The sequence below is a fragment of the Manis pentadactyla genome, chromosome 18 (assembly GCF_030020395.1).
Source record: "Manis pentadactyla isolate mManPen7 chromosome 18, mManPen7.hap1, whole genome shotgun sequence".
Taxonomy (NCBI): domain Eukaryota; kingdom Metazoa; phylum Chordata; class Mammalia; order Pholidota; family Manidae; genus Manis; species Manis pentadactyla.
The window spans coordinates 28318964-28335025 of record NC_080036.1 but is presented as its reverse complement, the minus strand read 5'-3'; the positions used below and the strand labels follow the sequence as shown (position 1 = coordinate 28335025).

Sequence of the window (16062 nt, the reverse complement as noted above, 5' to 3'; positions counted from 1 at the left end):
AAGTCTGATTCCAGTGTGACGTGTGGGCAAGTGACTCCACCTCTGAGCCTGTTTTCAATTATAAAACGAGGAGGGATAAACCTACCAGATAAGGTTCTGACAAGCATTTAAGTGAGGCAGCACTCAAGACCAGCCGCTAGTGTTCCCAATTCCTGCATCATTGGGCCGGAGAGGGTAGGATGAGTGTGCGATGGATGCAGAGGAGAGGGAAGGGGCACAAAAGGAATGATTATTATGGGAGGGTGATAAGAGATGTATCTGTGCACCATGGCTAAGCAGTGACAGGAATGCAGAGCGGTGTGAATGCCAGGGTCAGGGGGAGGAGAAGCAAGGAGACTGGGACAAAGCCAGGGCCAGAAATGGAGTATCCCTGTCTTTTGTGTCATGCTCCGGAGAGCTCAGCATGACAGCTGCTCATACACGCTCCCCCTTTTAATGTGGCGACCCCTAAAGCTTAGCGGGGCCTGCTGAGCTGGATACAGAGCAAGAGTAATAATGGCAAGTGCCATTGTCGAGCCGGCTGGGGAGCAGGTTCTGGCACTGCCGGGAAGACTGAGTCCCAGGGTTGGTTTGTACCTTGCTCCTCTAGCGTGCGCCCCATTCTGGACTGCCTGCAGTGCAGTGGTAAACTCCTTTGGGAGCAGGGAATTAGCGATCTCCCCTCCTCCTGCGCCCAGCACAGTGCTCTGAACATCGGTGTTTGGTGGACATTTTAGCAGACATAAATGTAGTGCTCTGGAGCCCAGCACCTTCCCCTACTCATGAAGTGATGCCGCTGATGCAGATTCTTCCCAAGACAGGCCTGGACAGCTCCTTGGGGAGAGGAGAGGGCAGTCCACTGGACTGCTGCCAACGGCCACGGAGTAAGTGCTGAAAAATTGTAAAATTATTAAAAACAGGGCAGTGTGCGTAGTCCCACTTAATAGAAGGAAAAGGCCCAGTGAGGTCACGCAGCTTATATATGGACTCCTGGTCCAGTGCTCGCTCCGCTCTGACCCAGAGGCCTGGCTCCTCCCGCCTGACAGGCCAGGCTCTCCCTCGCGGAGCGCCCATCCGGGGGCGGGGAGTGCGCCTTACGCCCCCGTCCGTCCTCCCGCATCCCCGACCCGGCCCCCGCTGCGGCCTCCGGAGTCGCTGGTGAGTGCCGGCGGAGAAGGCCGGAGGGCTGGGTGAGCGGGGCCGGGTTCCCCAGGGGGCAGCGCCTGGCACGCATCCCGTGGAGCTGCTCCGCTGCCTGGCGCTTGGCTCACACGGAGAACCAGGGGGCCCGGCGTTGTCCCCGGGCCAGGTGGTCAGCCTGAAGGAGGTGGCCTTGGGCCGGACACCCTGGGGAGCGGGCGACCACGTGGAGGAGCGGGGGCGGGCTGGGCGCGCGGGGGCGGGGCGAGGACAGGGGGCGGGTTAGGGGCGGGGCGAGAGCAGGGGGCGGGCTCCGGGGCGGGCCCCGCTCTCAGGGCGCGGGTTTAAAAGGAGGGAAGGCGGGCGCCCGACTCAGCCGCTGCGGAGTGTGGGGTCGGCAGCCGCCTGGGCACAGCCATGGCCCTGCGGGCGGAGGGCGCGCGGCTGCTCGGCGGCCTCCTGCTCTTCGCTTTGCTGGCCGCCGGCACCGCCTCACCCGGCTTTGACCTCCAGGAGCCCCGCGGCCGGGCCGGCAAGATCCGCGTGCACCCGCGGGGCAACCTCTGGGCCACCGGTAAGTCTTCGACCCTCTTCGGCCTGGCGGGGGGACAACGCCGGTTCCGCCGGGTCTCATCCGTGTAAGCAAAGTGCAGGCAGCAAGCGCCCTCCCCGCTCTGGCTCCGTTCGCCTTCGGCGGCTGCTCCTCAGCCACGGCCTCGCGGCTGGTGGGGACCCTGCAACTCGTCTGGTTTGTAGGCGGGGAACTTGAGCCCCAGAGGGGTCAGTGACTTGGCTAAGGTCACTCGGCCAGTTCAACGCAGAGCTGAGGCTGCATCCTGGATCTGCCCGCCAGCCGGCACCCCTTCTTTTAGTCCAGATCCTCTTCTACCCCCTGGGTGCCATCCCTTCGCACCTCCACCTTCCAGACCCCCTTCATTCTCCTCTCCCGGCCCTTCCCCTTCCCTCTGCCAGGCGGGCAGCACAACGGGCAGGGGTCCTCGCTGGCCTGGGCCACCCCCGCCTTCCCCCATCTGTGCCCTCCTCTCCGTCCTAACCCGTTCAGGAAAGGCTGAGGTCCCGCCTCACCACCACCCGCGGGTCTCTGTGGCTCGTCGGTGACCCAGACGAAAGAGGAAGGTTTCGTATCTTTTGCACCAAAATTGACAGGTGGGAGAGATGAGAACCTTCCCTCTGCCATAGGGTCCTTGCTCCCTGACTTCCTTATGCCTTGGCACCTCCGTTTAGGTCACTTCATGGGCAAGAAGAGTCTGGAGGCCCCCAGCCCATCCTTCCTGGGGACAGCGCCCCAGATCTCCCTGAGGGCCCGGCGTCTGCAGCGGAGTCACGACCTGCTTGGGATCCTCCTGCTGAAGAAGGCTGTGGGCCCGGGCCCTGGCGGCCCAGCACCGCGCACCCAGGTGAGCCTCGCACCCGGACCGCCCCCTCAAGCCCAGGACAGCCTCAGGCAGGGCTGCCCCTGGGGTCCAGCACTTGGCTTAGGGTGTGACTGCCCCGCCAGGCTGCGATGGGCCCCAGAAGCCAGGGACTCCAGGCACCCTTTGTGCTCCAGAGCTCGAAGGGAAGCTACTACTAAGCGACAAGTAGGGGAAGAAGCTCCCCTCCACCCACCGCCCAGGCTCAAGGCACAGCCTGGGGTCAGCCAGTCTCTCGCGGCAGGACCCTCCCCCACCAAGCCCCGGTCCGCATGGACGCGCCCCGCCCCAGCTGTCCAGCCTTGCTGTGCCTTGTGTGCGCCTGTGGGCCGAACGGGGACCCTGAGGCCCAGAGAGGGAAGAGACAGAGGAGAGTCAGTTTGCACCCAAGACAGCCCAGACCTTGCCCACCGTGCTGGGTGCGCTTCCCAGTCTCACCTGCCTCGGGGGCCAATCGCAGGGTTTCTCAGCCTCAGCACTCGTTTTTGTTTTGTTTTGTTTTGTTTTTTGTTTTTTCAACCTCAGCTCTCTTGACAATCCGAGCTGGCTAATTCTTTGCTGTGGGGCCTGTCCTGGGCTTTGTAGGAGGTTTAGCGGCATCCCTGGTCTCTACCCACTAAAGCACCTTCCGTCTCCGATTGTGACAACCAGAAATGCCCCCAGACATTGGCAGAGGTCCTCTGGTGAGGGGCAGGGAGAGAGCCCACAGCACTCTTGTTGGAAACCACTAACCTCCGGGGCTCGGTGTCCCCAAACTGGAGCCAAGCCAGCCTGCATCTCTGGTAGCGGCAGCTCCTCTGTCCCTGCTCCTGGCCTGGTATTTTGTTGCCGTGTACAGAAGGCAGTGGGACGAGACAGGATGGGGTGAGCTACTTACTTAGGAAATGTCATTTAATCTCTCAAAGCCTCATCTTCCCCATCCATAAATGGGAATAATAGCACCCATCTCTCATTAAATGAAGCCCCTTATGTTACATGCTCAGCACGACGCCTGGCGCACAGAAAGCACTCAAGAAACAGGAGCCCTTGCCAGTCCGAGAGCTCCCCGGCAGCACCTGTTGCTGGCTCACCTTCTGTCCCCTCCCTGGCTTACAGTGAGTGCATTTGAATGAAGAGAAGGACATTCCCGAAAGAAGGTCCACTCCCCGCTCCAGTCCACCCCCCTGACCCTCCTGATGACAGAACCGTCACCCCCAGGGACCTCAGATATAAGGGCCGGAGGCTTGGGCTGGCTGAGTCTAAAGGGAGATACCACCTCTGGGGCCACTGGTCTTGAAGGCCTGGAACATGCAGGCGAACCAGAGAATCTGAGGAGGCAGCACCTCACCCCAGGGAGTGGGGCTTTCAGAAGTGAGGTGGGGGTCAGTGCTGGGTGGGGGCTGGAAATGCTGACACTGGCTCAGGGCCAGGCATCCTACTTGGACTTTACTTCCATGATCTCCTTTGACTGTCATGGCTACTCAGCCTCAGCACCCTTGACATTCTGGGCTGTGAGGCTGGGGCCATTACTCTGAGAAAGCCACTGCCCTGGCCCCTCCCAGGCTCTTCTGCAGGAAGGAAGGTGCTGGCGGCTGCCTCGGCTGACAGCCTGCCATCACCTGCCTGCCACTTAGGAATGGCAGGCTGCCCCTGTCATTTGCCCCCTCTGCCCAGGTCAGTTCCTCTGTGTGTTCCCCTCCAGTACAGGAGGCTGCTGGTGCAAATGCTGCAGAAGTGATGCCTTTAATGAGGAAGATACAACAACGGGGCTCTGACTGTGCCCACCCAGGGAAGGTGCTGCATGGGACCCTGGTAGGGGTCCCACCTGGATGTAAATCCTGGGCTCAGACCTCTGTTACTCCATTTCTGTGATTTGTGGTTGGGCTGCCAGGAGTATCACCAATGTGGACACAAATTATGTTCCTTCTGTATTTCTCGCTTCCCTGTGGAAATTGTGAATAAAAACCCTTCTCTTTACGTAGAATGTCTGGTCCTTTCCTTCCAGCCATGATTTTTTTTTTTAACTTAAGTATCATTGACTGTACTTACAACACAGGGTTCAACAGTTACTCATATTAAATCCTCACCCCCTCTAGTGCAGAGTGCAGTTGCTGTCTATCAGCAGAAAGATGTTGCAGAATCACTGACTGTATTCTCCATGTACTACTGTCCTGTGACCAACTTACATTGTGATTGCAAATTATTGTGCCCCTTTATCCTCCTCACCCTCCTCCGCCACCCACCCCAGCCCCTCCCCCTCGCTAGCCACTAGTCACTTCTCAGTGTCTATGAGTCTACTACTGTTTTGTTCCTTCTGTTTTGCTTTGTTTTTATATTTCACAAATAAGTGAAATCATATAGTATTTGTCTTTCTCCACATTCCAGCCCTGTTTGAGGGAAGGGAGGGGGGCTGGACAAGAACACTCCATGGCACCAGCCTGGCACTGACTCGTGCTCCAACTCATTAACTCATTCCGCAAGCAGGTACCCAACTCATTAACTCATTCCGTGCAGGTCTGTGCCAGGTGCGCGGTCTGCTCCCACCTCTGCCACCTACTGGCACAGGCAAGCCTCTCCTGCCTCCCCTCCTGTAATAGGGAGCGGCCCACACCAAGCCGCGGAACTTTGCTTACCCCTTCTGTGGCCCTCACGCCAGGCTCTTGGGGAGGGTCTGGCGCACACGCGGGAGAGCTGAGCTGGGATCCAGACCCGGCTGTCCGCCCGCCTGTGCCCTTGTCTGGCCTTGGGTAGGGTTGCCAGTGTTTGCAAATAAAAATAACAGGACACCCAGCTAAATTCAAGTTTTAGATGAATGATGAACACTTTTTTTGGATAAGATGTTCTAAATGCTGCATGGACATAATTATATGAAAAGATTATTCGTTGTTTATCTAAAATTTAAATTTTGCCGGGTGTCCTGCATTTTATCTGACCTTTATCATAAGACTGGTGGGTGTTGAGGACAAAAACCACATGATCATCTCCATAGATGCCGAAAAAGCATTTGACAAAATTCAACATCCATTCATGATAAAAACTCTCAACAAAACAGGCATAGAGGGCAAGTACCTCAACATAATAAAGGCCATATATGACAAACCCACAGCCAACATCATACTGAACAGCGAGAAGTTGAAAGCATTTCCTTTAAGATCGGGAACAAGACAAGGATGCCCACTCTCCCCACTTTTATTCAACATAGTTCTGGAGGTCCTAGCCATGGCAGTCAGACAACACAAAGAAATAAAGGGCGTCCAGATAGGTAAGAAGTTAAACTGTCACTGTTTGCAGATGACATGATATTGTACATAAAAAACCCTAAAGAATCCACTCCAAAATTACTAGATCTAATATCTGAATTCAGCAAAGTTGCAGGATACAAAATACATACACAGAAATCTGTGGCATTCCTATACATTAATGATGAACTAGCAGAAACAGAAATCAGGAAAACAATCCCATTCACAGTTGCATTAAAAAGAATAAAGTACCTAGGAATAAACCTAACCAAGGAAGTGAAAGACCTGTACTCTGAAAACTACAAGACACTCATGAGAAAAATTAAAGAAGATACCAGTAAATGGAAATACATCCCGTGCTCATGGATAGGAAGAATTAATATTGTCAAAATGGCCATCAATCTACGGATCTACGGATCTAAATCAATCTACGGATTCAATGCAATTCCTATCAAAATACCAACAGCATTCTTCAATGAACTAGAGCAAATAGTTCTAAAATCCATATGGAACCACAAAAGACCTCTAATAGCCAAGGCAATCCTGAGAAGGAAGAATAAAGCGGGGGGGATTACACTCTCCACCTTCAAGCTCTACTACAAAGCCACAGTAATCAAGACAATTTGGTACTGGCACAAGAACAGACCCATAGACCAATGGAACAGACTAGAGAGCCTAGATATAAACCCAATCATATATAGTCAATTAATATACTATAAAGGAGCCATGGACATACAACGGGGAAATGACAGCCTCTTCAACAACTGGTGTTGGCAAAACTGGACAGCTACATGCAAGAGAATGAGACTGGATTATTGTTTAACCCCAGACACAAAAGTAAACTTGACATGGATCAAAGACCTGAATGTAAGTCATGAAACCATAAAACTCTTAGAAGACAACATAGGGAAAAATCTCCTGAATATAAGCATGAGCAACTTCTTCCTGAACGCATCTCCTCAAGCAAGGGAAACAAAAGCAAAAATGAACTCATGGGACTACATCAAACTACAAAGCTTCTGTACGGCAAAGGACACCATCAACAGAACAAAAAGGCATCCTACAGTATGGGAGAATGTATTTGTAAACGACATATCCGACAAGGGGTTAATATCCAAAATATATAAAGAGCTCACACGCCTCAACACACAAAAAGCAAATAACCTGATTAAAAAGTGGGCAGAGGATATGAAGTAACCATAGTTTTTCACGTAAAACATTCATAAGAGTGTATATCAATAATACCGTAAAAAAAAAAAAGAAAGACTGGTGAGTGTTTGTCCCTGAGGCCCCGTCCAGAGCTGACACCGTGTGACTCCGCGGATCTCCGTCTCCGTTCCCGGAGCTCTTGCGCGAGGAACCCCAGACCTGGCGGGTTACCGGTACCGCGGGATCGGGAAGGCGCGCGGCTGGGCACCTCGGCCCGCCCCGCCCCGTGGCGTGAGGCCCCGCCCCTCCCCTCCCCGCAGCGGGCCACTCCTCGCGAGAAGGCCGCGCCCTCCCGGGTAGGCTCAGGGGCGGAAGTGGGGTGCCGGAAGCTGCCGTTGCCATGGAGCCTGCGGAAGACTGGCTGGTGGAATCCCTGCGCTTGTAAGTCTTGCGGGCCGGGGCGGGATTCGGGCCTGAAGCCTGCTTGGCGGGCAGGCGCGGGGAGGAGCGCGAGGGGAGCGGTGGTGTGCGGCCGGCCGGTGCTGGCCGCGGGGCAGGGCCGCCGCAGAGGACCCCGCCCGGGACGTCGCCTCCCACTGCTGGGAAACGGCCCCTTCTGTGTGCGCAGGTTGTGCGAGGTACCGGTAATTGCACTGCCTGTGGACGGTAATAAGTGACCAGTTATTTTGCGTCAGCCTCTGAGTTAAATCCTAAACACAGTTTATCCTTGATCCCGCACATCAACCTTGGGAGGTCTGGGTGCTCTGGGAGTTCCATTTACAAATGAGGACCGAGGCTTAGGGAAATTGTGACTGGCCTGGTCCCAGTGACACGGGGGACAAAATGTGTAACAAGGCTTGGTCCCGGTCCGCCTGATTCCAGTGCCCGGGTCCCCAGCCACCAAAGCATGCTGCCGTCTCAGATTTCTTTAACAGCCGTCAAGTGCCGTGACCCGTTGTGACATCGTGTCCCTCTTACGCAGGTACCAGGATTTCCATGCGTTCGACCTCTCGGGAGCCACACGGGTCCTTGAATGGACTGGTGACAAAGGTGATATGCCCTACCTGACCCCGAAGGGGATGGAATCCCACTCCTCAGGCGGGGACTCAACAGCTCAGCCCAGAGGGACCCAACCCCCTCTTCTGGGAGCCCCTTGGTCACTTGGGGCAATTTCGTGTCCTGTCAGCATTTATATTCGTCGTATTAAGATCTAGATCACTTCCATGCCCCAGTACAAGGTTGCCTACCGTTGGCAAAGGAATTTATCTCTGCTTTGGAGGATTTGGGGGACTTCCTAGACCCAGCCGTGGTCCAGAATCTTTCTAGCAATCTGTCACAGTTACTTCTTTTTCTCCCAGGAGTCTTTGTTGCTGGCTATGAAAGCCTGAAAAAAAATGAGATTCTTCATCTTATATTACCTCTCAGACTTTCTGTAAAAGAAAACCAGGTAACTTGAAATATAAATGCTGAGTGTATGTGTCTACTTTTACTCACTAAACCTTTATGGAGCATGTCTGCTAGATGTCCTGGATACCAGAAAGACAGACAGGCATGGGGCCCGCCCTTCTAGTCTCATGGAAGGAGGAAAATAGTCACAGAGATAAGTGCTACAGAATGTCGCATGATTTACAGAGCGCTACTAGAGGAAGAGGTCAATTTTACTTTATTAAAAACAGATGTAGGGGGCCAACAAGGTCTAGAGAGTGGTTGAAGCCCTTAGAATGGTTAAGGTCACGCAGGATGAATATGTAGTGTACAAAGAATAAAAGGAGAAGATGGCCAAAGACACAACCTCAGGGAACACATGTAAGGAGAGGGTAAAGGAAGAGGAACCCACAAGGACTACTAGAAAGGAAGAAGTAGAGAGTCTCAGAAAAGGTCGTTTCGGAAGCCAGGAGGAGAACATGTCAAGAAGAGTGGGTAGCTCTTCTCGATTGCTGCCAGGCTCACCTGACGGCAGCCCGGCCTGTGCTGGCCTGGGGGACATGCCCGGCCCAGTGCTCCCGCCCTCCCGCATCCCCACCGCTCCTGCTGAGGCCGGAGCTCGCCCAGGCTGAGCCTGGATGGGAGACCCGACTTACCTCCCACCTCACCACTGGCTTTTCCCTTTGCTTTTGTGGCCACCTCCCTTTCCCCTGCTTCCAGATGCTCACGTGGAGAGAGTAGAGGCCAGTGGCTACTTGCATGGACTTTAGTTAGACAGACTTGGGTTCAGAGTTCAGATTCACAACATAATTCCTGGGTGACCTCAGAAAGGTTGCTTAAACTCTCTGTGCCTTAGTTTTGTCATTTTTTAGAACAGGGATAATTATAGTACCTGTATCACCAGGTGGTTGTCAGAATTCAACATAATGTAGATAAAGCGCTAAACACAGTGCCTAACATAGTGAACACTGGATAATTGGTGATGGTGCTTCTGTTTATTGCTAGAAGAACTCACCTGACCTCCAGTAGGAGGTTGGGGGAGAAACGGGGATGCCTTAGTTGGCTGACACAGTGAGGCTTTCTTTGATGGAGTTGCTAAGCCTCTGGCTCCTCTAAGGTCTGGAGTGTAACACTTGTGCTGAAGTGGAGGGGCAGGTAAAAGGTTGGGAGGAGGGTTGGGATGTGCCGGAAAGAAAGGCAGCTGTCTGTGCAGGCAGCTGAGACCAACATTAGCAGAAGCACCTGAGGCCTTGCATGGCGGAGCCTCCTTTGCCAGCTGAGAGGCTTCCACAGCTTTCTGCCGTGCCGGGGTCTGGTCCTTACCTAGAGCTCGTCTGAGATGGTCCTTTGGAGAGCAAACTCTGTCTGATTGGCCACCCCTTTGTATTTTAGGGCTTATTTCCAGAAAGAGATTTCAAGGTGCACCGTGGAGGGTTTTCAGACAGGTCTGTCTTTGATCTGAAGCACGTGCCAGACACCAGGTACGGCAGCGGTGTGACCTAGACCTTCCGTTCGGGATGGAGCTGCTGGAATGTCAGGGCAGTCCCGCCTCTTTATCACCACCCGAGTCCTCCCCATACACACCCGTAGCCACACACACATCTGAAATCCAAAGAAACCGCTGCTTGGTGGCCTCGTGGTCCCCCATGGACATTTCGTCTAATGTAACCCACTATCGCTGGAGTTGCTCCAGGGAAAGATACAGAGTAGGACGTTCTTAGGTTCTCTGAGCTGCTGGTGAGTGGTTGGGGCTAATAAGCTCAGCCGGCAGAGGCTGAGTCCCTGGGTTGGGGCTGTGTGTTCAGGCTCCACACTGGTGTCCTTTCTAGGACACATCATGGCCATACGGAAGCCTGGGCTCAGTCCCGCCTCTCCACGAGCTGTGAGCCTGTTCCTCATCCGTAAATAGGGGACTGCGGTGGATGACCCCTTCCTAATGCAGGGGGTGTAGGGATCCCAGGCTGAGGGGGCTGGAGAGGGGAGAGGCCGAGGGGTGGTGGGAGGAGGGAGGGGAATATGGATGAGCTGCCCACTGTCTGAACAGATTTCCTGTCCATCCTGAATAGGTTCCTGGTAACCAGCGGACTTCCAGGTTGTCACCTGCAGGTGTGGCAGGTTGCAGAGGACAGTGGTGAGTGAATCTGAGTTGGTGGGGGCTGGGGTGGTAGGAAAGCCTGATACTCTCACAGCCCCACCCCCTAACCTGAGCCGGGTTAATGAGAGTAGGAAGCAGATACAGAGCCAGGTGGGAACCAACGTGCTGTATCTACTTCAATGCAGGCAGAGGTGAACAGCGCGGCTCACAGACCCCAGTGGAGCTTCCTGTAACTTGATTCAGGAATTGAGCTTGCCAGTCTGGTCGTAGGCAGAGCACCCTTCCCCCATGCAGGGGCAGGGCAAGGGCACAGCCAGGGCCGCTCAGGCCAGCTGCCCTCCTGGAGGAGGAGGCGGCGGTGCGAGGCCGTCTCTCTTTGCAGGCTTGTTAGTCTCAAGGAAGGAAGGAAGGGAGCCAGAGGCAGGGCTGACGAGCCTCGTCTCGGGGGAGTCACTCTGCTCGCCAGCAGGGGAACAGGGAGAAGGGCCGGAGTGCTAATGCCTTGCCCTTTGGGAAGGAGGGGGAGGCCCGCGTGGGGAACAGGCTTCCCTCCGGCAGTGGGGCTACTGCCCCGTGACAGGCAGGTGCCAGGGCGTGGAGCCCTGCCCCAGCCCCTCCTGTCCCTCCCGCCTGCAGTGAGAGCATTGCTGCCCGGCCGGGAAGGGTGCGCCAGAGGCGGAGGCGGCTGCTCGGCGGCCCCTCGCTCACGTGACCCTCGGCCCCTCTGCCCGCTCCTCCCACAGTGGCTCCTCCCAAGCTTCCCTGGGGCCGAAAGGCTCATTTGCTTATTGAGGTCACAACCCTTCTCTTCATCCCTGTAACTTGTCACAGCCTCCAGGTGTTTGTATCACTTCCTTCTAATAACGGTTTTTAAAATAATTTCATTGAAATTCACCCATTTTAAGTGATTTTTAGTAAATGTAAGAAGTCATCACAAATCATTTTTAGAGCATTTTCCTAACCCAGTAAGATCCATCATGCCAGTTACTGTTAATCCCCATGCCCTCACCCTGTCCCAGGCAACACTAATTTACTTTCTGTCTGTATAGTAGATTTGCCTTTTCTGGGCATTCGTATCAACGAAATCATACAATATGTAGTCTCTTCTATCCGGCTTCTTTCCTTAGCTTAGTGCTTTTGGGGTCTGCCATGTGTACAGCGTGTACACCATGTTGCAGCATGTATCAGTAGTGTGTTCCTTGTTACGGCTGAACAGTACTCCATAGTATGGATGTACCACATTTGGCTGTCCATTCACCTGTTGATGGATCTGATTTGGGGATATTATGAATAACGCTGCTAAGAACACTCATGTACAAGTCTCTGGACATATGTTTTCATTTCTCTTGAGTAGACAGGAATGAAATCTTTGAGTTATATGGCAAATATATGTTTGATTTTTTAAAGAAACTTCCAAACTGTTTTACAAAACAGCTTCATCATTCCCACCAACAATATATGAGGGTTCCTATTTCTTCATGTCTTCACCAACATTTGTTAATTGTATTTTTATTAAATCCTACTGGGTGTGAAATTGTATCTCATTGTGGCTTTCGTTTGCATTTCCTTAATAATGGTGCTGAGAATCTGTTCATGTGCTTATTTGCCATCCATGGATCTTTGGTGAAATGCCCATTCGCATCTCCAGGAGGGAGTTAGTTCTGTTGTGTTTTTCCCCAGCAGACTGTCAGGTGCCCTTTGATATTCCAGTTTCACTGTACATTTCAATAGATACTTGTTCAGATTAATCAAAAATCTCCTCACTGGCACGACCCAGAGGCAGGCTGTGCCCGTGGCTCAGTTGTCGCGTCTGCCCTGAACCTGTGTGGCTCCCGCGGTGGGAGCAGGTCGGTTCTGCCAGTCAGGAGGAGCGCCAGGAGTCCCTGGGCTGTGGGGGCAGTACTGCAGGGCCCTCTGTGCTCTCGCCCAGCCTGGAGATGCCCCTCTGAGCACTCCTTGCACGTGAACTTGCGCCAGGGAGGTGGCTGCCACATGCCTGCTTGATAAGCCGCGGTGTTATCCTTTGCTCACCTGCGCCTTCCTCATTCTCACTTTGACCTGTCCTTCAGAATTGAAAGAATACTCAGATCTCCGTTTTCTTCAGAGAATGTGGAAGCAAAACAATGAGCCCCTCTTGGAGCAACAAAATATAAAAGGGAAAGTATGCCTCCCTTTAAGTAGTTTGTGCAGCGATCTACTTGCTCTGCTCCGTTATAAACAGCTTCTAGGACGAGAAGCCTCGGATGCAGGAAGCAGGGGCAGGAGCCTGCCTGCCCACCAGGCAGGCCGGGACAGCCAGGACTAAAACTCGATTGGACTTCGGGTCAAGTGTGTCTTTCTTCCATTCAGTGTAAAAATAGATGTGGACTGTCTTGCCTGGTGTGTGTTTGAAGACAGTGACATCTGCTAGGCTTCAGCAAATCGTTTGAGGCCCTGGAACATGTTTTTGAAGTAAAAACAATAGTTTGTGAATTCTGTACCTGTTATTTTCACTTAAGGTGTAAGTGACATCAGTGTGTTGTTTTCTCCATTGATCTGCTTTTCGCTTGCTTTATTAGCCACAAAACTATAAAAAGGCAGAACTGTTTTTGGGGTTGTGAGACAGCTGCTATGATTCATTATTTCCCATTTGCAAAACAGTTCCTAAGGCAAATTATAAAGAAATTAAAGTGCTTCTGACAGATTCAGAAGTGTAAACATAGGGCAGTTTGTTTCCACATCCTCTCTGGCCAGCTGTCCGTTCCTTTCTCCCTTGACCTTCTGAATGCACAGGCGAAGACCGCTGGCTGGCCTTCACCGTGTCATGTTGCAAACCTTTGTTAACATTCTGGAGTTTGGCCTCTTCCACCTCCCCCAGATGTCATTCAAGCTGTGAGCACCATTGCTGTGCAAGAGAAAGAGGAGCGACTCTGGCCTCGGGTGGCCATCTTCTCGTCAGAGGCCCCGGGAGTCCTCCACGGGGTGAGGCTCAGCAGCCTGAAGGTCGTGGACCTGGAATCCCACCAGCCCACATACTCCTCAGGTACTCCCCCATCTGGCATCCGCCTCCCAGCCCGCCTCAGCACCTTAAAGCTGAATTCAACCCTGGGTGCTGGATGCTTGGGCAACAAGGTGGAGGAGAGGCAAGCCCTGGCCTCAAACAGCTGCCTTTGTGGGGTTGGAAGAGGCAGTCCTGGGCCAGCACCCACCCGGCGGAGTAGAATATGGCAACACTAGATGAGTGGGGGGCCTTCCCAGAGAAAGGGGCTGCGGCCTCTCAGACCCATCCGACTCCAGCAGTCTTCCTCTTTCGCCCTGTCCTCCAGGCGTCAGTGACAGTGAGACGCTGAGTAGCCTGCAGGTCCTGGATGCACACACCTTTGCTTTCTGCTGCGCCTCAGGCCGGCTGGGGCTTGTTGACACCCGCCAGAAGTGGGCACCATCAGAGACCCTCTGCCCCAGCCCTGGGCTTGGTGGAGAGAGGTGGTGTGCAGAAGTTGGGGCCAACGGCCAGGGCCCTGGGCCCCGCATTGCCAGTCTTGGCTCAGATGGGCAGCTCTGTCTTCTTGACCCCCGGGATCTCTGCCATCCTGTGAGCTCAGTCCAGTGCTCAGTGTCCACACCCAGCCCTGACCCCGAGCTGCTGCGAGTGACTTGGGCTCCAGGCCTGGACAGCTGCTTGGCCATTTCAGGTACTGCTGAGCAGGATTTTATCTTATTGGATCTCTCTCTGCCAGGGGACTATAGGGTGCCCAGGAAGGAGCCCCATATTAAATCTGGTCCCAGAAGTTGAAGTTGATCACAGAGAAGCTCCAGGTTGACTCTCCAGGTTCCTCGGTGGCAGGCCCTTTCCCGTTGCAGCTAGGAACCTCCCACCCACTGGTAGCAGGCCTTTCCTTTGTTGGCAGGGATCCACTCTGAGGTTGGGTGACAGGTCTGCAGGTGATAAGACGCTAGGCCAGTGCCAGAAAGAGGTGACAGAATCTCAAGGGTGCGTCCAGCCTGCCTGCATTTTGACTTACATCACGTCAGCCAGGGTGGCAGTCTGCTGGGCCTGGCCTGCGGGATCCAGTGGAATGAGGGCAGCCGAGAGCCAGTGCGAAGGATCCATTGCAGTGGGGGTAGCAAGAAAGGCTGACTGATAATGGCAGGATCCAGAGAGTGTAGAAGAGAAGAGCCAAGCTGGCATGGGGCACTTGGCTGGCTCTTTGGCAAGAGGAAGGCGGCAGGATGAAGTGGGTGGGGTCCTGCCGTGTTCCCCCCTGATGCTCCTGTGCCCCACTCAGGCAGGTGACAAGGCTGTGTGCTGAGAGCAACCCAGGTGTGGAGAGCTTAGAATCTGGGGCAGGTGGGAAAGATTTGCACAAGTCTTTTAAGCTTCAGTTACCTGAAGAGAAGAATAGTATCTGCTTCACATGGTTGTGAGGATTAGAAGAGAGAATGCATGTCCAGGCTTAGCTGGGGTACAGCGCGTGATAGACAGTGATAGTCATCGTTGACCTGCTAACGTTGAGGTCAGATGTTATGTGCATTTTGGTTGACCTTTGAGTTCATGTTGCTATTTGACTCCTCATCCTATAGCCTGTTTTGGGACCATAAAAGTAAATTACAGAAACTGAGAGAATCAATGTCAATCCTCTTTTCTTGTTCTTCCTCAGGTTTTGATGGGACAGTCCAGATCTATGATGCCACGTCTTGGGGTGGACCGGGGGGCCAAGTAGAACCTCTCTTCACTCACAGAGGTCACATCTTTCTGGAAGGCAGTAGTGCAGACACTGCTCCCCTGGTCACCACCCACACCTGGCACCCCCGCAAACCAAGGACCCTACTGTCAGCAGCAAGTGACGCTTCTCTGCAAGTGTGGGACTGGGTGGACCCCCGTGCCTCCCGCTGACACCAGCGTCTTTCTTTCCAGGCCTTGAGGAAGAGGAGCAACTGCTGCCCAGCAAAGGCACGGACTTAGGACTAACTGACCACAGGTCCCAGTCACCAGCTGAGTGGCAGGTTAACCAGCTTCTTTAAGCCCCAGCTTCTTTATTTGTGAAATGACAACAGTAATACCCACCTTGCAGGGCTGTTGGGAGAGTTAGAAGTAGTATGTTGAAAATCACTGGCAGGATGTGAGGTACATGTTTGGTAGCAGCTGGCAGAGTTGGAGCCATTTGCCCCCAGGAAAATGGCGGTGCTTTTTCCCAGTGAGGATAGAGGAGCTAACAAATGTACGTGTCTTATGAACTTTTTTATAGAACTAAAAATGTCAAAACAAGATCATGCTGTTTTTGCTGACCAGATTGCCCAATTTTAAAACATTATTAGCTTGAACGGCCGCGCGAGCTTATAGCATATGCAGTTCAGACGGCGCAGGGGAGCAGCAGGTCCTCTAAGGCGCTCGTGGAATGTACGGTGGCATGGTAGGCACGGCGAGCCATGACTTGTATAGTCCGTCTCCTGTTAAAGGACACTTGAAATGTTATCTTTTGCTGTTAACAAGTAGTGTGAACAGCTTTTCTACCCATGAACAATATGTCTGTAAGATAAATTCCTAAAAATAGAATGCTAAGGCAGAGGATGCGAGCATTTTAGGTGTTGTAAATCCTGCCACAGTGCCCTCCAGAGAGACGCATTTTATGATGGCAGCAGGATG

The 16062-nt window shown here is 53.5% G+C and overlaps 2 protein-coding genes across 4 annotated transcripts; both read left to right on the top strand.

Moving 5' to 3' along the window:
* Positions 1 to 1443: 1443 nt before the first annotated feature.
* Positions 1444 to 4508, top strand: NMB (neuromedin B). 3 transcript variants are annotated; one of them, XM_057494740.1, is made up of 4 exons: positions 1444 to 1693; positions 2365 to 2537; positions 3536 to 3646; positions 4239 to 4508. In XM_057494740.1, the coding sequence occupies exons 1-4, from the start codon at positions 1537 to 1539 to the stop codon at positions 4401 to 4403; spliced, it is 606 nt and encodes a 201-aa protein (XP_057350723.1). In that variant the 5' UTR covers positions 1444 to 1536; the 3' UTR covers positions 4404 to 4508. The 3 variants fall into 3 exon arrangements, with proteins under 3 accessions (XP_057350723.1, XP_036787913.2, XP_036787915.2); XM_036932018.2 differs by lacking the exon at positions 3536 to 3646; XM_036932020.2 differs by lacking the exon at positions 3536 to 3646 and having other exon boundaries at positions 1446 to 1693; positions 4234 to 4508.
* Positions 4509 to 7238: 2730 nt separating this feature from the next.
* Positions 7239 to 15987, top strand: WDR73 (WD repeat domain 73). Its single transcript, XM_036932012.2, has 8 exons — positions 7239 to 7360; positions 7902 to 7969; positions 8278 to 8366; positions 9737 to 9825; positions 10411 to 10475; positions 13297 to 13461; positions 13745 to 14110; positions 15077 to 15987. Exons 1-8 carry the CDS (start codon positions 7320 to 7322, stop codon positions 15310 to 15312), a joined length of 1119 nt encoding a protein of 372 aa, XP_036787907.1. The 5' UTR covers positions 7239 to 7319; the 3' UTR covers positions 15313 to 15987.
* The last annotated feature ends 75 nt before the right edge of the window (positions 15988 to 16062 follow it).